This window comes from Papio anubis, chromosome X, assembly GCF_008728515.1.
Source record: "Papio anubis isolate 15944 chromosome X, Panubis1.0, whole genome shotgun sequence".
In the NCBI taxonomy this organism is placed as follows: Eukaryota; Metazoa; Chordata; class Mammalia; order Primates; family Cercopithecidae; genus Papio; species Papio anubis.
The window spans coordinates 78171965-78198350 of NC_044996.1; the positions used below are offsets into that span (position 1 = coordinate 78171965).

The 26386-nt window shown below is 35.1% G+C and overlaps 1 protein-coding gene and 1 pseudogene across 4 annotated transcripts in view; one reads left to right on the forward strand and one right to left on the reverse strand.

Annotated features, from left to right (window-relative positions):
- Positions 1 to 585: 585 nt before the first annotated feature.
- On the reverse strand, positions 586 to 1373 carry LOC108583809 (annotated as a pseudogene). Its single transcript, XR_001898599.3, has one exon. The product of XR_001898599.3 is annotated as a cyclin-dependent kinases regulatory subunit 1 pseudogene (transcript).
- A 1745-nt stretch (positions 1374 to 3118) lies between these two features.
- CHIC1 (cysteine rich hydrophobic domain 1) overlaps positions 3119 to 26386 on the forward strand; it is a 120622-nt gene continuing 97354 nt past the window's right edge. For all 3 annotated transcript variants that reach the window (XR_002519436.2, XM_003917891.5, XM_009197817.4), the window contains exons 1-3: positions 3119 to 3822; positions 17712 to 17766; positions 24998 to 25153. Coding sequence is in view for 2 of the 3 variants with exons in the window: in XM_003917891.5 (XP_003917940.1) it covers positions 3524 to 3822; positions 17712 to 17766; positions 24998 to 25153 (510 nt within the window). In the remaining variant the exon portion in view is untranslated. The remainder of the gene's footprint in view (positions 3823 to 17711; positions 17767 to 24997; positions 25154 to 26386) is intronic.

The following is a 26386-nucleotide window of genomic DNA, read 5'->3' on the forward strand; positions in this document are numbered from 1 at the left end:
CAGTTGCACAACTCTGTAACTAAAACTAATGAATTGAATGCTTTGATAAATAAATAAAATAAAGCTGTCTTTAAAAGGTTACAATTCTTTTCAGCTGTTAAGGTTGAAACCTCTTAGATGGTTAATGATCTCATGCCTCAGTTCCCTATTAATTATATGGGAGAAATACCCCCATACCCTGCTTAGCAAGTTAGGCATAATGTTACACAACCTGCTTTCTTCTCCATCTACTCCTCGATTTACTATTCTTAATACTAAGGTACCATTCAGAAACCATGGTGTTTCTCGTGTTTACTGACAATGGATAAACAAAATGTATTTTTCTTCAGCTTGCTTAATTCCAAATTCTCCTATAGTTAAGCAAAACAAATGACCTTTGGTATCACATATGACTTTTAATCACAATATATAAGCCAGAAAACAGATGGACAGATTTGACTACCTTGTGCGTTTAGCCAAGTATAGCACTTCCCTGAACTGTTTGGTCCTTTTGACATCTGACTAAATACGAGGGGCCTCTTTCTATTTTTTTTTATTTTATTTTATTTTTTATTTTTTATTTTTTTAGATTATAAAAACTTCCTCTTTAATCAAGGCTTTTAACATGAACAGATTTCTTGAATAAAATGGAAAGTTTCCAGTACACTGAAACATAAATCCACAAGTCACCATACATACAACACCCGGCAGGAAAAAAACAAAAACAGCAAGTTTACATGATCTCTGTTAACAGCCATGGTCTCAAACTCAGATGCTTCCTCCATTTGCCAAGTGTGTTCTGGATACAGAGCACATCGTGGCTTCTGGGATCACACTCAGCTGAGGCTGTGGGTCCACAGAGCACTCATCTGGCTAGGCTATGGTGGTGGTGGCTCTACTCAAGAAGCAAAGCAGTTACCAGCACATTCAAACAGTGTATTGAACATCTTTTAAATATCAAAGTGAGAAACAAGAAGGCAACATAATAATATTATCAGAAAGATGTTAGGAAGTAAGGACAGCTGTGTAAAGCTTGAGGCTGAAAAGTAGCTTGCCAGCTTCATTTCTTTGGCTTCTTGGGTAGTGGGCGCCGGAACAGCAAGATGTGAGGTTCTGGTTCATGGATCATATAATGGACCCATCCCTGACTCTGCTGAACGCCAAGATTCCTCCATTCAGATTCAGACATCAAATGAGTTTTAGGGACCAGCTTGGCTATGTCCTTGGGCAGCATGACATGTCGATACTCAAACTCCTGGTCGTCGTATTTGTCCGAATAGTAAATCTGTTTGTGCGACATGATCGCTCGGTTTGCTAGCCTTCAGCCCCGCGCCGCCAACCTCCAAGCAACTCCCAGCAGCACGCGCTCCCACCCCTTCTTTCTATTTTAACAGATTTTCCCCATCCCTTTCCTTCCTTCTCATTCTCCATGGCCATAATTTCTCCACTTTTACCATAGTTCCAATATCTTACTTGCACTTATTACAGAGTCCACCCCCTACTCCTTTCCCTTTCTGTCCTTCAAATAGCCTTTCCTAGCCTAATCTTGAGTGTGAGGAGAAGCTATCATTTAAGCAGTAGTCGGTGAAATACTTTTCCCTCTATACACAGACTTAGTGGACCTTCGTGGATAAGATATTTGGAAAAATTTTAAATGTCGTTTACAGTTTTTTGTTTTTTGTTTTTTTGGTTTTTTTTTTTTTTTGCTTCTTGAAAGAAAAGAACTGTTGCAGAGTATTAATTTTGATCTTAACTCTGACACATTTATTAACATCCAAAAAAAGCAAAGATATATGATATATGTCTTGCCAGAAGGCTACTACAAAATATTTTAAGGTTCCATCTTCTATAATTCCTGGCTAGTAGATACAGTCATCTAAACGACAAAAAGTTGTAATTTGTTGCTTATTGATAGTGTTATGACTTATTTTTAAAGTTCCCTAAATAATCCAACTTTTGAATAAAAATGGGCTTTTCATTTTAATAACACATACTCCTTGATGATAATGGTTTGATTCATTTCTCTTACAGAACTAATTTCTTCCTACTTCACACACATTAAATACTTTGTTTATACTGATAATGTCATGCTCATCCTAAATTAAAGTTTGACTATGTCTGTTTCCCCAGAGACACACCATCTGATAGGGATACAGCCGTAGTGTAGCAGAAAGAGCAGTGAAGCTGGTATTAGAATGCTTGGATTACAGTGTTTGTTCTGTTACTTAGCAGCTGTGTGACTTTACTGTCTTAATGATATGGATTTTTGTGCTACTGCCAAGTATAAAACAGTTTGGCACACTATTTAGAAACGCAAAATATGTGATCTCCACAACATTTTAGCGAGTATAAAGAAGATAGGATAGACTATTTAAAATGGAAAATTTTGGACAAAAGGTCACCATATACCTGAATAAATTACTTAACTTCCGAAACCCACTTTTGTCATGTAATAAAATAGATATAATGATACCTACCTCTCAGGATTAAGGGTTAACTGAAATATTGTACGTGAGGGTCTAGCTCAGTGCCTGGAAAATGGATGATGTTAATTAAGGTTTCCTTAGGTTAGAATGCTCCTTTCACTCCCTCCATCTGCCCCCTCCCCCAAAAAACACTCCAAAATTCAAGCATGCATATTCTGATTCATCTTTTAAGGAAGAGCCCAAGAGGCACCACTCTACAAAATCTTTCCAAATAACTTCAGGCAGTACAGCCTTTTGGTTAAGAGTACTGGGCTTTTGGAATCAGAAGAGACCACCAAATTTAAAATCAAGTCTGCCATTTAGTAGCTCCCTGACACTGGACAAATTACTTATTTTCTCCGCAGCTAGATTTCCCATCTGTAAAATAAAATCATCATGATACATACCCCATAGGGTTGCGGAGGATTAAATGAGATACACATACAGAGCACTTAACACAGTCCCTGACTTAAGTCTTCCGTTAAGTATTACATAGTAGAAGTAGTAAAAAGTTTCCTCGTAAGTAAAATGCTAATAAAAGTGCTTACCCTGCCTCCCAAGATTGTGACAAAGTTATGACGCATGGCTTTTAAACTGCAATGTTGAACAAACGTAAGGGATTGGTATATACCTTGAGATATTTTGGATAAAGTTCTAATCTTACTTTTATACAATACGCTTTCCCTCACCCGCCTGCAGTGGGGTTAATAATGCCCAGTATTAACTAATAGGAAATCAAATCAGAAGATACCCAGAACACAAGTAGCTGACGCTCAGAGAGCAGTATTAAGGCGAGCACCCGCAGACCGGACCTGGATGATTCCTTGGAGTTCACCTCTAGCGGCCCCCTCCCCTTGGAGCCGCGCAAGCGTACACTGACTTTGCTCCTCTCTAGTGCCCCCGCCTCCAACAGCCGCCCCCCCCCCCCCCCCCCGTCTGCCCAACACGCAGGCGCGTCTCCTCAAATCCTGTCCCTACACCCCTCCTCTTTCTCTTCATTTCGTTCCCCCTCCTCTTGCAGCACCTCAGCAGGTTCAAACTCCTCTCCGGGAGAGTGGCGGCGATCGCGAGGTCACGTGATGAGCATCCTGCTGCCCAACATGGCGGAGTTCGACACCATCTCTGAACTGGAGGAGGAGGAAGAAGAAGCGGCAACGTCGTCGTCGTCGCCGTCGTCGTCGTCGTCTGTATCTGGGCCCGACGATGACGAGGAGGATGAGGAGGAAGAGGGGGAGGAAGAGGAGGAGGAGGAGGAAGAAGAGGAGGAGGAGGAAGAGGAGGAGGAGGCGCCGCCCCCGCCTCGGGTAGTGAGCGAGGAGCATCTGCGGAGATATGCTCCCGACCCTGTATTAGTGCGGGGTGCCGGCCACATCACTGTGTAAGCGAGAGGGGGTCTTGGGACTTGAAAAGCCTGAGATTTGGCAACAGAGGAATGAGAAGTGATCGAGGGGCCTGTGGAGTGGGGGAGGGTTTACTGAGGCGTACAGTTAGGAAAGGACACCAGGTCTAAATGGGGAAACCATGGGTGGATACGTGTGAAGGAAGTGAGGTGAATGTAAATATGATGCACCAATGCCAGGTAAAGAGTGAGTATAGGAGAGGGAAGTTAGGGGTTTGGGAGCCAGAGCGATTGGAGTAGGGGTGAGTCTCCTTTCTTGTACGTATGCTGGCAAGTGAACAGTCTCTAAACTGCAGGATGTACCAGAGCGTTTTTTCGCTGACAAGATTGATACTTTGTGGGAAACAGCAATTGCTGTGACATGTGACAAGAACTAGGCTTGCATTCTTCAAAACAGAAACATGATACATTTTGTGAATAATAATAGAATGTTCATTCACCCGCATATTCATCCATCCATTCTTCCTATCTAATCCTTCCTTGTATATCACTCGATTAGAGGTTCAGGTTGAGAGGCAGCTATGGAAAGTAGAAAGAGAAACGGATTGAGTCAGGGCTCTTAGATGCTAGTCCTGGTTTTGCTTCCTGTGACCTTGGTCAGGTTGCTTTTTCTGATTTCTGCGCCTTGATTTCTTCATCTCTAAAATGAAGGGTTTGGAGTAGATGGTTTCCAAAGCTTTTCAGTTCCGAGATAATTTACCTCCAAGGGATTTTGTATGCCCAAATATGAAATATACAGGCATTAAATATATATGGAAATTAGTACTTTGGGAGCTGAGCATGATTTCTTTAAAATTTATCCAGGGTGGTTTTTTTAAAAATTGAAATCTTGAGAAAAAATTGAATATTTGAGAAAATAAAATGGGGAGGGACTTCATAACATAGCTACAGGGCAAAGATGTTGATGATTCTCTGGGCTTTAAAAAGTGCTTCCTCATTTTTATTTGCTTGGACCGTAACTGTTTGGAAGTTTGAGTACTGTGTCATGTTCACCCTCTGAACTATGCTATCTTTTACTGCATTTTCAAAATAGGTTCCTTTTTGTTATTATGTCATGCTGCCTCTGGTTTTGATGATGGCTCACCTAGTCCCTTTGACTTTCAATTGAGTTCATGTTATATTAAATCATGTATGTACTACCTCCCTTATATTAGTTTGAATTTTTAACATCGTTGAGTTGTTGTTTTTTGGGTTTTTTTTTTTTTTTGAGATGGAGTCTCGCTCTGTCGCCCAGGCTGGAGTGCAATGGCATGATCTTGGCTCACTGCAGCCTCTACTTCCCAGGTTCAAGCAATTCTCCTGCCTCAGCCTCCCGAGTAGCTGGGACTACAGGCATGACATGTTGTGTATTTTAATTGTAATATACTTTTGTAATCTTTGCATCAAATATATTAACAAATATTTTGAAATTGGGGAAGGGTCGGGGGAAGGTTTTAGAGCTACTTTTTGATTAGGAAATTTTAAGACAATTTTTCTTGGTCCAAGAATTTTGCAGATAGCCTGCAATGTTTATATGCCAGCTTATTGCACGGTTTTACTTCCATTCCTTTTGTCACTAGGGAGACAATTTATTACTCGAACTAATTATGATGGCTGGTACCAAAGGTTACTTTTATGCAAATTATGTTACATGTCCCTTTAGTCCATGATTTTATACTCCAACATTCCACCTCCACATTTGCAAAATTCATGCAAAGGAGAAGGAACAAGAAAATAAAATTAAAGTTACCTGAAATTTATTTGTGGTTCCATTCGACCCTGCGCAGGTACTTTCCAACCTATTTTCTTCATTAGAAGAACACTGACACTTGCCATGCCCAGGCCCTTGTGATGGGTATACTATTCTTCTAATTAGGAGCATGCGGGTAGTACTGGTGGTATTCATTGACTGAAACCAAAACCTGAAAAGCAACAAACCAGTACTAGACTCACTAACCAATGTATATACTTTGGAAACTTATTTAGTTTTATTGTATACATTCTTACACCTAGAAATCAGATATGACATTAAATGTCTTGGTATTTGAAAGAGATTACATGTCTAGGAGAAAATTTAACTGGATCTGAGAAATGGGTCTTTGTATGGTGGTGAAGCCTTCCTTTTATCAAGTAAAGTAAAATCCTTATGAAATAGGTAATCTTATTCTGAGAATTCTAAAATCTTATCTGATACTTCTAAAATATCAACTTCTGTTTATTTTTTTTCTGGCATAGGAGTGTTAGAGTTGCCTTAAACTATATACCCTATCTAAATGAAATATTTAATATTATCTCCCAGCCCTGATTTTTTTTCCATTCTTTGTGCAGTCTTCTATTGTATAGAGCATTTTGTTTCTTCTCAAAGTTTAAAATTTGAGAGCCATCACCTCAAAGTCAGTATATTTTAAGCCCAACATCCCTCTCCACATTGCCCGTGCTTTCCATTTGTTTCATTTCTTTCCTTGATGCCACCGTTCTGATCTCCCAGGTAACATTCAAAACCTTTGAGTCATTTTGACTCTTTCTTCTCCTTGAATTGCCCTGTGTCAGTCTGCCCCAGGATTATGTCATCATAGTTTCTGAAATATCTCTTAGATTTTTCATTTTCTCATTCCTATTTGGCATCACTCTGGTTTGGGCTGCTATCATCTCCTGCTTGAATTATTGCCACAGTCTGCTGCCTCTCCCTACTCCAGTCCATCCTGTGTGCTTGTGCCAAACTAATTTTCTTAAAACACAGTTTAGTCATGTCACTTTCCTGCTGAAAACCTGCATTGGATCTTAATTAGCTCTGAGTTTCTGTGCCATCTTCCTTCAGTCTCAGAGTTCAAGGAGACCCTCCATGTGTCCAATGCTCACCTGTCCATTTGTGCCTTCCATACCTTTCTCTTCCTGCCTCCTCCCAGATCTTGCTCCACCAGGCCACCCATCTCTCCAATATTACCTCTCTACTGGCTCAACCTGTAACCATATTCAGTCTCTAATTTTTAAAAAACAAAATAAGACAAAAGCCTTCCTATGCCCGTGTTCCCTTTAGCTACTATCCAATCTCTCTTTCTTATCCTTCAAATTTCTAAAAAAAGTAGCTACATTTACCTTATCTGTTTTATCTTTACCCCTCTCTGATCTGGATTCTGCTACCAAAACCACAGAGGAGCTATCCTTAATTAACATCACTGTGACCCTCTTGTTGCTAAATTAGTGGACATCTTTCATTCCCTATCCTTCAGGTTCTCTCTGCTACATTTGATACTTAAAATGATTTCTTCTTTTTTAGAAGCTTCTACTCCAGGGTTCACAAACACACAGGACTTCAGAGGCAAGGCAGGTCACAGAAAATAGCGCAGCATAAGGAGAGATGGGGCTTTAGTTGAACTGAAAGTTATGTATCTCATCTAATGGTATTCAAATTCTAATTTAAGAAAAAACATTTTGCCAGCCAAAATAAATCACAGAACTCCTTGGCCACTTCACTCTCCTGGTGTTCCTTTTACTTTTCTGGCAGTTTCTTACCTGTTCATTCATGGGCTTCTCTTCCTTCTTGACCTTTAAATACCAGCAATCTCTAGAGTTTTGTTCTCAGCCCACTACTCTTCTTATTCCCTACTCTCCCTAGATGGTCTCATCTTACCTCTCATAGATTCAGTTATCTCATGGCTCCCAAATAGGGATTTCTTGACCAGACTCTGCTTGGGCTCTTATCTGGGCTTCTTCACTTGGTAGCTTACTGTTATCTTAAATTTGACATAAACAAAAATCTCCCAACACCCCCCTCATATCCCCACCCCCAAATGCTCAAAATAGCTTTCCGAGTTCTGTATTCACAACCTCAGTTGAAGGTACCTCCACCTATCCCATTAAAGCATGCTTAGTTCTCCCCACTCACACTTGCCACTGCTAAGCAATTAGCAAATATCAACAATACATGGCTTAAGAATTTCTTTTTCTCCCTACCACCACTTTATTGATTCAGGACCCTTTCACTACCCTGGCTAGTCATCTTGCCTTCAACCTTGCCATCCTCACATCCATCCTCCAGCCTGCTGCTAGATTAAGACACAAAAAATACAGATCTAATCAAACCATTTTTCCTGCTTAAGATTATCTTGTGGTTTTTCCCTTCATGTGAGAATCTAAGCTCCATAACAGAGCATACAGAAATGGACTCTGTGTATCTGTCAGTCTAAACTTTTGCCATTTCCCTTACTGCTTGTATGTTCCTGTTCACAGCGTGCTGTTTTTTTTTGTTTTGTTTTGTTTTGTTTTTTTTTATCTCACTGCCTCTGCTCAATCTGGGGCCTCCACCTAGAATGCTAACATTCACCTCCCATTTACCTGGCTCCCATTTCCCTGGCTCTCTATATGTCACCACCTTCTGCAAGTCTTCTTTTTTTTCCACTAAATTGTAAATTGCAATGACAAGAACAATTTCTGATTCCCTCTGAATCCTCAGTGCATAGCACAGTACCTGACAAGAGGTGAGTTGAATGAATATTGGTTCACTTTAGTAACACTCAGTGTGCCCAGATAGTACAAACTATACTGTGGGCCCTCAACAGATACGTTAGTTGAATCCTGCTGTGGAGAGCACTTGTTTCTGAGCATAGATGTGTGTGAATACAACAATATCACCAGTACCAGTATCACCAGTGATGGAGTTTATGGCATGAGCTTACCTCTGAAAGCTTTGTTAAGCTATTCCCTATGTGTCAGAGTATTATCTTAATGTTTTGGGTTTCTAGTTACTTTAAGAAGATATTAGTCTTTTAACATGAAATTCATTATAATTTCTTAAGAAGTAGAATGACGTAATCATACTACTTGTATTTCCAGTTCTGAGATGATGATCATAAATGGATATTAGGAGATCTTTGTCCAAATTTTTAAAAATATGATTATATTAACTCTTACAGATTTGAGACTATAGAAACAGAAATAATGAAATGTCTCTTGGAAGTATTGTGGTTCAAAAATACGGTACATCTGAATAATATAACAGTATCACATTTCTTCTTGATATTTTTAGGATAAATATTTGGATCTAATGTATTGAAATACAGAAAAAAACGTTCCATCACATGAGGTTGTTTTCCTTATAGACATATACCACCCTCTTTATATTACTTAAAATATATAGATATTTACCATTACACCTGCATGAAGATTAGTAGAGACAACATATTACTAATTCGCAGAGGCTCATAAAATTCTCATTAAAATTAAGAAAGCTGAAGTTATTAGATTATAGAATTGACAAAGATGGCCAATTTTGCCAAAGTGTATTTCTCCAAAAACTTAGCAATACAAATATTGATACTTCTCAAATCAGGGAATGGAATGCCTTTTCTGTAACAGTTGTCTGAGAAATTACAGTGATGCATTGTTAATTTGTTTTTATGTAAGGTGAAGTTTTTTAAGGTTTTAGGCTTTGAGAATATTGAAGCCATGGTAACTTGCCATTATATAGTATGGGAAGACATTTTTCTCATATGAAATATTAAAGAGATTTAACTAGGATCTTTTAAAAATCTCCTTTTATTTTGTGGCATAGCCTTTTCCTTGGTGTAGCAAATAGAGTTCAGTGCACATGCTTCAGAATCAGTATTACTAAGTTCATGGTTTTCTAGTGAAGTCATGTCTTATTGGCAGAATTTTACCACATTTTCTTAAACTGAGTACGTGAACTTTAATTTGTGCAAGATTTTGAAAGGCTGGTATATGGCCATTTTCAAATATGAAAAATGGTGAGAGGTATGGGGAGGGAGAGAAAAGGGAAGAGGAAGTGAGAGTATAGATCCTTTGCCTCGGTTTCCTTTACTTCAAAGAATTTGTCTAAGAAATTAAAAATATGGGCATTGAAGACACTTGACGAAGAAAATACAGTCATTGAGAACTACCAGCTGGGTCAGCTTCAAACGTACAATAGGTTCTATATTTAATGAAGTTGATAAAATGATAGTGTGAGCACTTCCTAAGTGCCTGCTGAGCCCCACATCTTGGCTAATATCTACCACTGATCAGTAATAAGTAGATAAGTTTGTCTAGCCTCTCTGGACTCATAATTCTTAACTTAATGGTTTGTTTATGAAACCCAGCTGAGGTGTTTATTCAGCAGCAGCCATTTCAACATTTCCTAGTAGCTGCTAAGTGAAATGTACCTAAAGTTATTTGAGTTAAGTATTTTTTTAGTGTGCTGAGTCTATAAAAGGGAAAGTTAAGGGAAAAAAATGTCTTATAGGCAAGAACAAGATTGCTGCTGCCTATTAGCCAAAACTATGAGAGTATCAAGCCTACTTTGCCTTTCTTCATACTTTTTATATGGATATATGTAGGTCATAAGGGAGTAATTTAAGAAATAAAGCAACACTTTAGTTACCATTTCTAATATATTTTTTATATTTTAGAAAAGGAAATCCCTTTATATCTTGGAGAAGAAAGTTAGTAATGTGAATATAGCAAGTATTTCTCTAGAACTTGAGCACTGGGCTAAACACTGTGAAGAACACAGAGAAAACGAAGTATAGGCTTTGCTTTACAAAGCTAACAGGAAAATTGCCTTTTAAGATATTGATATGGAGCAGCAAGGAATAAAAGACAACATTTTGTTAACTGTTGAATTGTATAGTGCACATTAGAAGTGGCCGTGAGTATTTAGATAAAGAAGGAATCCATGAAGGCTTTGACATTGAAGGCATTACAGCAGGGGTTGGAACTTGAGCCTTGAAGGCTGAGTAGGACTTAGACTTAAACTTCGGAGAGGAAGCAAGGAGAACCACATGAGCAAGGACAAGAGCCAGTGTAGCAGTGACAATGGAAAGGAAGGGATCATTATGAGAATGATTTCAAAGGAGCAAATAACATGATTTAGGGACCACCTGGCTGTGAGCAAGATGCAAAACATAGGAGAGGGAGGGTGCGAATATGATACCAAGGTATAGGTTAAAGGAAGAGAGTAATGTGCCATTGATAGAGATGAATTTGAAAGGGGGAACCAGGTTCCAAGAAAATATAACATTTAGTTTTAGACAGGTTTCACTTAAGGTGGTATTATTTTGTGGCAAGATGTCCAAACAGAAATTTTCAGTATACAATTAAAGATGAGGGACCAGAGCATGTACGAAAATATATTACTAGAGCTATAGATATGATGATTGTTAACAGAGAAAAATGATTGTCAAAGTTGTCAAATACAGATGAACTTTTATAGTTTGCTTAGAAAGAAAAGCAGAAGACTAAAAACTAAATTTTGGAAGAACTATGGAGTCTGAGGGCAGAATGAAAGAATGGGAGTGTTAGGAAGGGAGTTATCAACAGTGTCACAGCTGCAAACAAAGTCAACTGAAAAAGTTCTGAGAAGACATTGAATTTGGCAATAAACAAGACAAGATGGACTTGTCATTTTGAGTAAATTTACTGAATAAGAGATTATTTTCAGCAAAATGACAGTATCAAAAATCAAGTTTCAAAATTTCTTAAGAAAGGAGATATTAGGGAAATGGAAGCAGTGGACAGTTCATTTGTCTGGTGATAAGTGAAAAGAGGGAATAGTAAAGCTAAGAATTTTTAAAACAATAAAAATAATATATACATTTTGAAGGATATATCTGTCTGTATTGACTGCATATTTGATATCTAGTAGGGGAATGACAGCTGGCAAAAGCTAAATTAGCAGCAATTGCTAATCAAGGTAGGAACATGTTACTGATGTTGCATCTATAAGGCATTTAGACAAGATGTGGAAATAGAGGTCTACTTAAAATAATCATATCTACTTTCTAAAAATGAAAACTACATCTATGTGTTTGTACAATAAGAATTTACTCTTCGTGTAATAATGAATTGCATCTTTTCACTAGTGATAAAGTCACTACTTCACTCACTGAATAGATTTAAATAAAATATGTTTCTTGTAATATTAAATATTTGTTATTGGTTGTTGAAGCAAATAATTACAAATAAGTTTAATATTAGAATGTCAATTTCTCAAGCAGCAGATGAAGATTGCCGTAAAAATTCATGCATAATGGTGTCCCACCTTGTTTTCAGTTTAGCTATACTCTTGTGTCTGTGCATTGATTTAAAGGGAATATGTATTTGTATATAATATTTTCATTACATGTTGTACTGACACACCTGAACAGAATTAATGAAGGATTTTTTAAATGTAGTTAAAATCTTTTTTCAATTGCTAATTTATTTACTCGACTATTTTAAAATACAAAATTTGTTTCAAAATACATTTTAAACATACATAATATAGTGTATTTATGTACAGGTATGTATCTTGCTACTAGCTGCTAAATATAGAGAGTTTTTGTGCTTAAAACTGCACGTGTCCTTGAAAATGAGTTATTAGTATAAATGATACAAGGACAATATGAAATTCCTGTATAGAGGTTATTTTTTTCTTTGTCAACTTTTAGATTTGGGGGATACATGTGCAGTTTCATTACAAAGCTGTATTACGTGATGCTGAGGTTTGGGGTACAATTGAACCCATCACCCAGGTAGTGAGCATAGTACCCAACAGGGAGTTTTACAACCCTTACTCACCTCCCTTCTTCCCACTTCGTGTAGTCCACAGTGTCTGTCATTCCCATCTTTATGTTCATGTGTACTTAATGCTTAGCTCCCACTTATAAGTGAGAACATGCGATATTTGGTTTTGTGTTTCTGTGTTAATTCATTTAGGATAATGGCCTCCAGCTGCATCCATGTTACTGCAAAGAACATGATTTTGTTCTTTTTTATGGCTGCATAGGATTCCATGGTGTATATGTTCCTTATTTTCTTTAGTCCGCCATTGATGGACCCGTAGGTCAATTCCATATCCTTGCTGCTATGAATAATGCTGCGATGAGCATATGGTCACATGTGTAATTTTGGTAGAACAATGTATCTTCCCTTGGGTATATACCCAGTAATGGAATTGCTGGTTCAAATGGTAGTTCTATTTTTGATTCTTTGAGAAATCTCCAAACTGCTTTCTACAGTAGCTGAAATAATTTAAATTCCCACCAATGTTGTATAAGCATCCCCTTTTCTCAGCAGTCCTGCCAACATCTGTTATTTTTTACTTTTTAATAATTGCCATTCTGACTGGCATGAAATGTAGTTTTGATTTGTATTTCTCTAATGATTGGTGATGATGAGCATTTTTTCATATGTTTGTTGGCCCCTTATATGTGTTTTTTTGAGAAATGTGTCTTCGTGCCCTTTGCCCACTTTTTGATGGGGCTATTTGTTTATTGCTTATTGAATTATTTAAATTCCTAATAGATTCTGTATATTATACCTTTGTTGATGCATGGATAGTGGATGTTTTCTCCCATTCTGTATGTTGTCTGTTTATTGATAATTTCTTTTGTTGTGCAGAAGCTCTTTAGGTTAACTAGGTCTTAATAATTTTTGTTTTTGTTGCAGTTGCTTTTAAAGACTTAATCATGAATCCTTTGCCAAGGCCAATGTTGGGAAGGGTGTTTCCCAGGTTTTCTTCTAGGATTTTTATAATTTGAAGTCTTATATTTAGGTACTTACTCCATCTTGAGTTAATTTGTGTATATCATGACAGATAGTGTTCCAGCTTAATTCTTCTGTATATGGCTGGCCAGTTATCCCAGCTCCATTTATTGAACAGAGGTGCCTTTCTCTATTACTCACATTTGTCAGTTTTGTCAAGGATCAGATGGTAGTAGGTGTGCAGCTTTATTTCTGTGGTCTATTCTGTTCCATTGGTGTATGTGTGTTTTTGTGCCAGTCCCATGCTGTTTTGGTTACTATACCCTTGTAGTATAGTTTGAAGTCAGGTAATATGATGCCTCTGGCTTTGTTATTTTTGTTTGGGATTGCTTTGTCTATTTAGGTCCTTTTTTGTTTCTATGTGAATTGTTGAATAGTTGTTTCTAATTCCATGAAGAATGATGTTTGTAGTTTGACAGGTATAGCATTGAATCTTTGAATTGCTTTGGGCAGTATGGCCATTTTTATGTTATTGATTCTTCCAATCCGTAAGCATGAAATATCTTTCCATTTGTTTCTGTCATCTCTGATTTCTTTCAGCAGTGTTTTATAGTTCTCCTTGTAGACATTTTTCACCTTCTTGGTTAGATGTATTCCTCAGGTTTTTGTTTTGTTTTGTTTGTTTGTTTGTTTGACTATTGTAAATGGGATGCCATTCTTGATTTGGCTCTCAGCTTAAATGTTGTTGGTGTATAGAAATTCTACTGACTTTTGTACATTGATTTTATTTCCTGAAACTTCAGTGAAGTTTTTTCTTTATCAGTTCAAGGAGCCTTTTGGCAAGTCTTTAGGGATTTCTAGGTGTAGAATCATATTGTCTGCAAAAAGAGATCGTTTGACTTCTTCTTTTCCTGTTTGCATGCCTTTTTTTCTTTCTCTTGCCTGACTGCTCTGAGTAGTACTTGCAGTATTATGTTGAAAAGGAGTGGTGAGAGTGGACATTTTTTTTCTTGTTCCAGTTCTCAAGGGGAATGGTTCCAGCTTTTGCCTGTTGGGTATGATGGTGGCTGTGGGTTTCTCATACATAGCTCTTATTATTTTGAGGTACATTCTTTTGATGGTTAGTTTGTTGAGGGTTTTATCATGAAGGGATATTGAATTTTATCGAAAGCTTCTTCTGTGCCTATTAAGATGATCTTTTCTTTGTTGTTTTTAATCCTGTTTATGTGGTAAATTACATTTATTGATTTGTATATGTTGAACCAACCTTGCATCCCAGGAATAAAGGCTCTTTGATCGTGGCGAATTAACTTTTTGATGTGCTGCTGGATTCGGATTGCTAGTATTTTGTTGAGGATGTTTGTGTCTATGTTCGTCAGGGATATTGGCCAGTAGTTTTCTTATTTTCCTTCTTTCTCTGCCAGCTTTTCCTCTAAGGATGATGCTAGCTTCATAGGATGAGTTGGGAAGGAGTCCTTCCTTTTCAATTTTTTGGAATCGTTTCAGTAGGATTGGTACCAGCTCTTCTTTGTACATCTAATAGAATTTGGTTGTGAATCAGTATGGTCTTGAGCTTTTTTTTGGTTGGTTGGTGTTTTATTTCTGATTCAATTTTGGAACTTGTTCTGTTTAGGGCTTCAAATCTTCCTGATTCAATTTTGGGAGCTTGTATGTTTCCAGAATTTTACCCATTTCCTCCAGATTTTGGATTTTGTGTACTAGGTGTTCATAATAGTTATCTGAAGATTTTTTGTATTTCTATGGGATCGGTTGTAATGTCATCTTTGTCATTTCTGATTGCTCTTATTTGGATCTTCTCTCTTTTTTCTTTGTTACTCATCTGTAAATCTTGTTTATTCTTTCAAAGAACCAACTTTTGGTTTCATTGATATTTTATGTGGATTTTTGGTTCTCAGATTTTCTTCTGCTAGCTCTGGGGTTATTTTGTTCTTGTTTTCCCAGTTCCTCTAGTTCTTGCACAGAGTTTTAATCAGACATTGATTCTTAACATTTCTTTAAAGCGACCCTACAACCAAGTGCCATAAATCAGTTAAATAGTACAGTAGTTTATTATTCAACAAACATTTTTCAACACTGATTAGATTTCATTATGCTGCTAGGTATAATAGAAAACAGCAAAATAAATAACCCATAGTTCCTGTTCTCAAGGAACTTAATATAGGATAAAATAAGGATTTAGGGGATCAACATTGGAGTTTTGGTGTTCCCCACTTAATACATGACTGTGGGCAAGTCATTTAATTTATTTTTTGAATTTTTTTCTGGATGTTAGCTTCTTTGTCTTTAAAATGGGGTTGACAATACTTCTCTTGAAGACTTTTAAAGCGTAAAAGTAATGTAGAGTCATGTGTCACTTAACAGTGGGGATACCTCCTAAGAAATGCATTGTTAGGCAATTTTATCATTGTGTGAACATCACAGAGTATACTTACACAAACCTAGATGGCATAGCCTAGTGCACACCTAAGCTATATGGTAAGCCTGTTGCTCCTAGGCTACAAACCTGTACAGCATGTGACTATACTGATTACTATAGGCAATTGTAGCACAATGGTAAGTATTTGGGTATCTAAACATAGAAAAAGTACAGAGAAAATATAATATAAAAGACAAAAAATGTTATACCTTTAATAGGTCACTTACCATGAATAGATCTTGAAGGACCAGAAGTTGCTATGTGTTAGTGAGTGAGTGAGTGAGTGGTAAGTGAATGTGAAGACCCAGGATATTACTGTACACTACTGTAGAATTTGTAAATACCATATACTTAGGCTACAATAAATTTATTTTCAAATGCTATTCTCTGTTCAATAATAAATTAACCTTAGCTTACTATAACTTTTTAATTGTATAAACTGTTCAATTTTTAGAAACTCGTTGACTCTTTTGTAATAATACTTAGCTTAAAACACAAACACATTGTACAGCTGTACAAAAATATTTCCTTTATATCCTTATTCTATTAATTTTTTTTTTTACTTTTTAAACTTTTTTGTTAAAATCTAAGACACAAACACACACATTAGCCTAGGTCTACACAGGGTCACGATCATCAATATCACTTCCACCTTCACAGCTTATCCCATTGGAAAGTCTTTAGGGATAATAATAACACGGAGCTGTCATCTCTTGTGATAACAGTACCTTCTAGAATACTTCTAAAAGGGCCTGCCTGAGGCTATTTTACAGTTAACTTTTTGTTAGAAGAAGGAATATATTCTAAAATAACAATAAAGAGTATAGTATAATAAATACATAAGCCAGTAACAGTCATTTGTTATTATCATCATGTATTATGTATTGTATGTAATTGTATGTGCTATACTTTTCTATGGTGGCAAAGTAAGTTTGTTTATACCAGCATCACCACAAACGTGTGTAATATATTGTACTACAATGTTATGAAGGCTATGACTATGACATTATAAGGGCTATGGCAACACTAGGAAATAGAAATTTTTTAGCTCCTGTATAATCTTATGGGACCACCATCATATATGCAGTCTATCTTTGAAACATGTTATGTAGCATGTGACTATATTTAGTTAGCACAGTGTCTAGCCCATGGTAAGTACATAGTTATTAGTAGCTGTTACTGTTATTGCCCACCTCATATGGAGTTCTCAGTAAATGTTACTGTCTTTTCCTTTTTGCTTACAACCTATCCTCCACTAATGTAAACTTGTAGTTAATATGAAATAGTATCATCTAACATTCAGGAAGTGACCTTTGTTATCCCTGAAATCAACAAGCAAGTGAGCAAAGCCTCATAAAATTCATTTTGACTTCTTAATGCAGATTTCACTGAGTGTACTGGAAAAGAGAGTTTTGAAGTCTGGAATCTGTTTTCTCAAAACTGGTTGAGCACAAACGTGAAAGCCATTCATAAGGATTAAACTTTGAGTATCTGAATAGTAACTGGTCACAAGTGGTCAAACTGTGTAGTTCCAAAGGCTGTATTAATTGTGGAGGGGTAGTTTTTATTAGGAACATTTGCATACATACACAAAAGTGGAAAGAATAGTATAATGAAATCCCATACAGTACCCATAATCCAGCTCCAACAGTTATCAACTAAAGTAGGTTTTAACTGAAACATTTCAGTTAAAAATGGACATTTCCAGCTCAATATGTGTTTCTTTAACTTATTATTTTTTAATCCTACGTCATGGGTTGAGTTAGAATCCCACTTTAATGTTTGCTTTTTGTTAAGCTTTTTAAAAATTAGTTTGGATTAATAATCAAAGATTTGCTTTCTATAAATATCATATAAAAAATTTTTCAGGGCACATTTTTAAATCAAAAGGCCAAAAGAAAAATGCATAGGTTTATAACTTTTTTTTTTTTACAAAAAGGAAATATTTAAATATGCTGGGTAGAACATATTTTGTTCTGTCTTTGTTTTGAAGGTTTGGCTTGAGCAACAAGTTTGATACTGAATTTCCCTCCGTTCTAACAGGGAAGGTAAGTGAGAATTTGCTTTGAAGTTTTCAGTTCTAAAGCATTGTTGTATGGCTTACTCATTGTTATGACAAATGCTTTGAATCATTGTTAATGAAGTCAAGTAATAGGAGGCCTCAGTAGTTGGAAGCTGTGTTTATAGTGTCTGAAAGCTGTTGCCATGGCTACCAGCCTCTGACCAGTTATTTTGTTCATTGTCCATTAATGCTAGCCATTATTTATTTATCCATTCAGCTTTTTCACTTTTGCATTTTTTTTTCCTCAGCATAGGTAGCTATAATTGTTTTTATTTGGGTCATTAATTTCCAGTGTTTTTAGAGTTAAAGTTATTTTTTTAACTGTATCACTACTATTAATTTTTAAAGTACCATATGGTATGATTTGTTATACATGAAAATAATTAAATTTTTTATTAGATGTTTTTCTGACTTTTAGATAGTTTGAGTTAGTAAGATTGGACTCACTGTAATAAATTAGTACCTTTCTAGTCCCTGGTTTTCTACATTGAGTAGTAGTTTCTAGTAAATTCAAAGATTTACTAGGATTCAAAACTATAAATTTAAAAACCTAATGCACAGCCTGATTACTATAGTTGATAATACTGTATTATACACTGGAAATTTGCTGAGAGTAGATTTCAGGTGTTCTTATCACAAAATAACAAAAAGGTGACCGTGAGGAGATGGATATGCTAATGTGTTTGACTAGTAATCATTTTACTGTGTATATGTATATCAAAACATCATGTTGTACACCTTAAATATATACAGTTTTTAAAAAGAAACAATATTTGGAAGATCATCTTATGACAATAATGTGAACTTTCTATCCCAAAGGAAAAGGCTCTGCCTAAGGCAAAAAGTTATTTATATATGTTTGTTACTTGAGCAATTGTAGAAGAGGAGAGAAAAACCATTGTAATATAGAATACTCAATCATTGCCAAATAGTTAACAGTTGAAAGCTTGGATAGCTAAAAAGATGATTAGGGGTTAAAGGAAGTTAACTTTTTGTATTTTGAAGCCTTTAAATTAAATATATTTAATTTTAGTGCTAGAATAATGGTATTTGTCAGTATAGATTTTGGTCATGTTTTAAAATTATCTCATCTAACAGGTTTTTTATTCTATTGTAGCATCAATTATTCTCATATTGTTGGTGAGAAAAGCAAAATGAAAATCAGTGTGTTTAGTATGTGTAATAAATTGGAGAAATAAGTCCTTTAATAAATGTATTTTTACATAAAGAAATTCTAGAGAGATACTCATGAAACTAATAAAAGTTATTACCTTTGATGGGAGAAGAGGAATGAGATGGATGGAGGCAAGGGTAAGGATGAGACTTTTCTGTATATCTTTTAGTATTGCTTTCATTTTTAAACCGTGTGACTATATTGCCTTTTGAACTTTAATTTATTCTTAATTCAATGTCCCTTGTTCTAAACTCTTTGAGAACCAGAAAAGATGCTTCTACTGACATTTGCTTATTTTTGTCATGCATTTTCCAACTGTGTATTCTTTTTGCTTTTGGCCTAATCACAATCTTCCCCCCAGCCTCTTTGGGGGAGTAGACAGCAGATCTATTTCTTTTTTCAAGGAACATCTTTGAAATCATAAGAAATTCTGTTTAATTTAACCCTGCAAGGTATGTTACACTTTATTTACTTTGTTTTCCCCTTGAAAAATGGGAGGTAGCTTGAGATAAAATATAGTAGTTAAACAAGCTTTGCAGTCAAATCTGGGTTGGAATCCAAGTTCTGTCACTTACCGTGTGGCCTTGGGCAGGTCACTTCTCTGAGCCTCAGTTCTTATGTGAAAAATAGAGATGATGCTGATAGTTACCTCACTTTTTAATTTAAGAGTTAAATGAGAGAGCATATATTAAATTCCTAGTATTCTGTCATGTACTTATTAGCTTCCCAATGTTTGTAGTTGCTGTTGACTATTCTTCATCATTGTATTGTAGTTTCACCCTGGTTGCTTTTCATTTTACTCACTGGCTTTCAATTTTTCATTGCTTTTGCAATTTTTCTTCATCTAATTCTGAGAGAATACATTATTATTCTCTGGTCTCACCGCTAATTTGTTCTGTTGACTGTTGATCTTTTCTGTCTCTTCTGAGGTATAATATCAAATCATTCCACCAAATACTAAACAGGTGGTCATAGTTCCTGGCTAAGTTAGCCTTAGAAAATATGTGGCCATTTAACATTTTAGGACACAAAGAACCCTTTGGTGTGAGATTTTGGCTCACTCTTTAGTACGTTCTACCTTCCTATCCTGATGAATTGGAATAATTTACCAATTGAAGCAGCAGCCTAGACTTAGATTTGTCTTATATGAATTAATCATAAATGTTTTTTTTCAAATGAATAAAGTAGCTATGGAAATATATCTTGAATAATAATGTATTTTTGTAGAAAGATGGTAAATTCATTATTAAAATTAAAAAGAATGTGAATTTTAAGAACTTCAGTAAAAAACTTATTCTTCATGTTTCCTTTGATGCTGCTGCATGTATTGTAGGTGTAGTTATATCCAACTTTACCATTGGCTTAGTTTGAAATACAGGTCCAAGAAATTCTAGAAATGAATTATCTAAAAAATACGCCAGTGTATAAAATTCCCAGGCATACAAATTATCTATTTTCGAAATTGGCCTATTTTATATGCTCAAGGAATCTTCAGAATATCTTTTCACACCTTCTCATTTATTTACAAGCCTTCTGAAACTAAAAATTCCAGTGGCCCCAAAGGTAGTAGACTGTTTTAAACTAGAGGAGTAAGAAAGAATAACAAGCTGCTTTTGGTATGCACTCACACAACCTAAATTATCTGGATATGAGCTGCTCATAAAGATATACATTCTTTTCAAGTGATTGTTTTTGTAGCACATTATCGTAATGACTTGAGTATTTATTTAAGTGTACATTATGTATAGTGTACAAAATTTATCATATGTTGGATAAGGTATAAATTATAACTGTGATATTTTTCTTAGCATGTGTTTGGTGATGGGAAAAACGCTAAAAGGAATTCTGAAGACCTGATTTTTGAAAGTCACGTGGTGGTAACATTAGCTTTATTCATTTTCTCCTTGAGATAATTTTTCTCCGACCGGGACTTTCATTTGTATATGTTCCTTTGCATTATCAAAATGCTTCTCAAATAACTGGAGAGAAAAGACAAACATTATTCATGTGTATCTGAGGAAAAAAATAAAAGAAAAAAGGTCTAAATTCGAGACTTAACGGCTCTTACATTAAAATATTTTTAAATGAATAACCGTGACAGCTAAAGTAGAAAAAAAGTCTACCTTTTACGAAATCCAAAATCAGTCTTCCGATATGAATGCAATTCTAAATAGTTTTTATGCCTGCCTGAGCTAAGCAAAATTGCAGAGGGAAGTCTGAAAACCTCAAAAAACAATTTTGACGAGCTCTGTGGCTCAATTTTAATTTTTTGCTTCTTATGTGTTAATGCTTTTAGTGCAAACAAAAAGATAACCTTTTATTTTAAGTGCAGAAAAGATTGTTTTCCGTATTTCATATCAAGCAGATGTATACACACAGATTCTAGTGACCAGAAAATAAAAGAACCACAGAAATTTAGAAAAGAAAGTAAAGCTTTTGGCCCTCAGCTTGAAACAATTAAACCTTGTTATAGGGAGACTAGTGTGCAGTGTTTGGGGATTGTAAGCAATAAAAATCCACCTTTACTATTGTGATACAGTATGACACCTGATTGATAGGATTGTGTTCCCCATGATTGAAGGAAGCAGATCAGACCTGCTGGGGTTTCCTTAGAGTTTCTTCTGTTTACAGAGTCTCTTGCATCCTGTTATAAAATATTATGACCCTTTACCCCACCTTTATGGTGTGGTTTTCTTTTTTCATTCCAAGAAAGCCAAAAGAAATGAAATGTTTCTTTACAACCTACTGTTCAGTTAGAAAGTAAGGGTCTTCTACTATCTAACCTTCATTGCTAGAGATACTCAATTATATGAAAGTAAATGAGTAAAATGTTAACCTGATTCTACACAGTTAACTAAACATTTCTTTCACGTTGTTTAAAATTGAGTAAACTAATTCTCACTTCTTATGTCTTTAGCTCTGTTTTATGACTTTTACTGTTACTCAAATACAGATTTCTTTCAAAGGCAATCCTGTCCTCCTTTTAAAGTCAAAATGCAGATGTTAGTTTATTGTTTGAAACTCTAGTAAAAGCTTTTCTTTTCAATATATTTGTCTTATGACCTCAAAACATTTGAATTCTCATTTTTAGTAACTTGAATATTTTAGTTTTTAATTTGTCCATGGTAAGAAAATAGAAATTGAGACTATTAAATGTTAAAAAGAAGAAAGTGTTGGCGGGAAAGGAAAATGACCACATATTTAGTTAATGTTTTGTTTTCAATTCCAGAAGCATATAATAAAAGGCAAATTTTATAACAAATTTTATATACCTCAGCATACAATTTATTTTATTCACAATGTTTGAAATAAAAAGCCAGTTTTCTCTTCCCTCTTTTATTCTCTAGCTTTTGTCTCTCTCAGTCTTCTAACACTATTCATCCCTGGTAGAAGTGGAGCTTTCTTTTCTAAGGCTCCTTATAAACAATTTTTTTTTCTTTTTTTTTTTTTGGGGCGGATACCAGCTCTGTCACCAGACTGGAGTGCGGTGGCGGATCTCAGCTCGCTGCAAGCTCCGCCTCCAGTTTCTGCAGCCATTCTCCTGCCTCAGCTCACAAGTAACTGGGACTACGAGCCCGCCATCTTTCGCCAGTAGTTTTTTTGTATTTTTTTTAGTATTAAGGAGCCGGGGTTTCACCGTGTTAAGCCAGGATGGTCTCCGATCTTCTGACCTCATTGATCCACCGTCGGCCTCCCAAAGTGCTGGGATTACAGGCTTGAGCCAGCCCGACCTTTTTTTTTTCTTTTGGACTGACTCATTTCTGCACCTTTTAGTTTTATTTTTTAACATCTGTGTTTGTACTTACTTTTTAAATAAAAATGTAAATTCCAGTTACAAACATTTAAATTTGTAAATGGACAGATTTAATAATTTTATGATTTGCATGAGTTTATATCAAAATTTACCATGTTTAAAAAACATATTCTGGATACATAACTTAAAGAGAGTTGACAGTAATGTAATATAGATTAAAGCTAAATATGTACATATTTTTTCTTTATTTTAACTTCTATTTGGTTGCTCAGTGATTCCCTAGGAGAAAAGAAGTTGAATATTGCTGTTGGAGAGGTAAATCTCAAGATAGAAACTTGGTACCTTGTTTTTAGAAAGAAGAGCTTTTTTGTTTTTGTTTTTGTTTTTGTTTTGCTGAAGAATTAAAGAGCATTGAATCTGAGTTTAACGTGCAGCAGATTATAAACAAATTATGCTTTTGTTTATAATATATAGGAAAACTATGGAATATTAATAGTTACTTGAGTAAACCCATTGCTTTCAGGTGAGATTTCATACAAAAGACAGCTGTTTCTTTTCTTTCTCCAAACCTTCTCAGAGACATGATTCATGGACTTTCTTTTTCAAAGCATTTCGGTCAGGAGGTTACTTCCAAGGATTAATTTACATTTTCTGTGACATATATAAAACGAAGATTATTATTCTCGTTTTATCAGTGGGAAACTGAAACTCAGAAAATTAAATTATTTTGGCTGGATTTTTCATAGCTAATAAGTAACTATAATTCAAGTCTCTTGATCTGTTTTTCAGTGTTTTTAGTTTGTCTTAGTGTGCTTAGTGCACTGTTTGTTTTTGTTAGTGTTTTCTAATTTCAATTATAAGGCAAGGCTCTCTGAATTTGTTTTCATATTTACTTGGAAATTTTGCCATTTAATTGGAATTCTTTGCACACAATGATTGTCTTTATATCATGTTGCTGACAGTCTAGATGGAGAATGAAATTAGTTTACTTGCTCCGTGTAAACAAAGTTTTGAGCGTTATAATTTCACAACTATTGTTTGTTAACATATTAGTAAGAAAATCAGATTCATGGGCTAAGCAATTAACCTTATTGAGTGACATGAACAATTCTAATAAAGCTTCTAATAAAACTTATATTCTTAATGTTTAGCTTACTTTAGTGCTGAATTCTGTGATCATGTATTTTTATAACATTTGCTAATAGGTATATGTTTTGTAGTGTTGATTAAGAGACAAAAATGTAATACATTGATTCCTCAAGTATAATTTTTATTTGGAATAGTGGTAGTAAAGCTCTATATTTTTGATTCCTAACCTGCTAATGTGGTTTTTATTTTATAGTACCTTACTTTTCCTAACAATTGCATAATTTTTGCTTTTATAGCCAGATGCTAAAAGTTCTTTCGTAAACTTTATAGTCTGACAGCTTTCTAAATGAAAGAGAATCATTTTTGTAATCCAGAAATGTGATTTCACTGAAAGCAAAGTATTTTTAGTGTACGTTTGAATTGTATAACCTTCAAGCAGAATTTTTGGTATAAATCTAATTATTCCAGTCATGTGCATGCCTTTGAACTGACTTTGTCCTTGTTTACAGAGAAGCACAAGCAGCCACTTCCAGGAAAGGAGGTAGTAACTAGAAATATTAAACTTGTGTATTTGAAGACCTTTCAACTTTGAAAATTTACAGCAGTTCTGAGTCCATTTTATAGTGAATATTAACAGGCCATTTTGAATGCAATCACTAGGCATTGTCTTTTGTTAGTGTAACTAACAGTGGCTAATGTTAAAATTGTTATATTGCAAATTTGCCAGGGAATAAGGGTTTGAGAGTTGCCTTTTTCAAAGTAATCTAGGAATATTGCCAAGGTCTAATTTTAATTGCATTTCCTCTAGTAGTATTTGAGTTTTTATTGTTGTGTTATGCTTCTAGTCTTACCCAGCTTTTACTCATAATGACTAGAGACTATCAATTATACTGCCTTGATAATGAGAATATTTGGTAAGAAAACAGCTTGAATGTTATCCTTTTCTGTCAAGTTTATTGCAGTCATTTTATTGGTGGTCATTTTGGAAGATTGTTTTTCAACATCAGGCTAAGTTCTATGAACATGAAATTATATTGTTGTGCTTTTCAGTGGCACCCTAGAGTGTGTGAACATATTTATGGGGAATATATCTATTTAGATATTTGTGATTCCTCAAATTATTTGTAATAAACGTTTTTCTTAGATTTAGAGATAGTGAAAAGCTGCCCACAAACTGTTAAAGATTATACCCTCTTGTAGGTGGCCCCAGAAGAATTTAAGACCAGCATTGGCCGTGTGAATGCATGTTTGAAAAAGGCTCTCCCGGTCAATGTGAAATGGCTGCTGTGTGGTTGTCTCTGCTGCTGTTGCACACTGGGTTGCAGCCTATGGCCTGTTATTTGTCTCAACAAAAGAGTGAGTAACTGTTTTATTGTATAGTAATAATAACAACTAACATTTACAAAAACTTACTATGTGCTATGAACTCTTTTCAAGTACTTTACACAATTTATTTAATTCTTGTAACAATGCTATCTTTTTTTTAGAGATAAGGAAACTTGGGAACAGACACATTGTTATTTGTCCAACTTTTACCATTTAACATGGGTTCCCATCATTTCACATAAATGCAGTATAAGTTAAATACTAAGTAATTATAAATGTAAGTGGGCTACTTATTCTTTTCAAAATACTTGATGCTGTGACTTAAGGTATTTCCAAGTTATAGGTATAAAGGAGAGCTTCTGATCTGAAGAAAGGCAAAAGTGAGAGTAACCTACAAAGTTTGCAGGGCAAATCCTTAGTTTTAAACATGTTACAATAACATGCTAGCATAGCGTTACTACTTATGTCATAGATTTAAGAGTACTCTCTTAATCTTGTCTTCTTTAAAATTTCACTTTAGTTTTTGTGAATTTTTTCCTCTGGTGGGAAGAGACCTTTAAAACATTTTAATTGAAGCCAATGAGGAAAATTAATTCATTTTACCTAAAGTATTTTTCCTAGTACTGCATGAATGATTTCATTTAAACTTTTATATAATAAGTTGCCAACGAAATCAGATTCAAAATTATAGTGCCTTGTGGAAGAATAATTAGTGGTGCAGTTATTTTATTAAAGCCAAAAATATTCCCAAGAAGCACTCATTATTTTATCATCTCCATTCTTTTCTTGCCTGGTTTAATGTTTACTTCAAAAAGACAAATAATGAAATATTGCCAACTCTATGACTTTTTGAATGGAAAAGTTAAGCATTTTATTGATTCTGTTGGCAGTCACAAGTAGGTCAGAGCTTCACTTGAAACATTGCTTAGTTTATTGTTTGTCAAAGCAGATACAGTATTCTCAAATGGTTTTCTATAAATTAAAAAAAAAGCTGATAGCATAAATTCCTTTTCTTAATTGTCATATCTTACTTTTAAAAGCTAAATCAGTAGCTCCTACCCATCCCTGTTATTTTTAAAGCCTCAGTATGAATTAATCATGTTTGAATTTCCCCTCATGTAAATACAGCTAATCTCAATTACTTAAGAACAGATTTTTTTTTTTTTTTTGGTTTCTGTATTATCCAGGACTGTCCCTTCTTCTGATGACCTGTTTACACTTTGTCTATTTGTTAATACCTTCACCAGAAGGCCTGAAATAAGG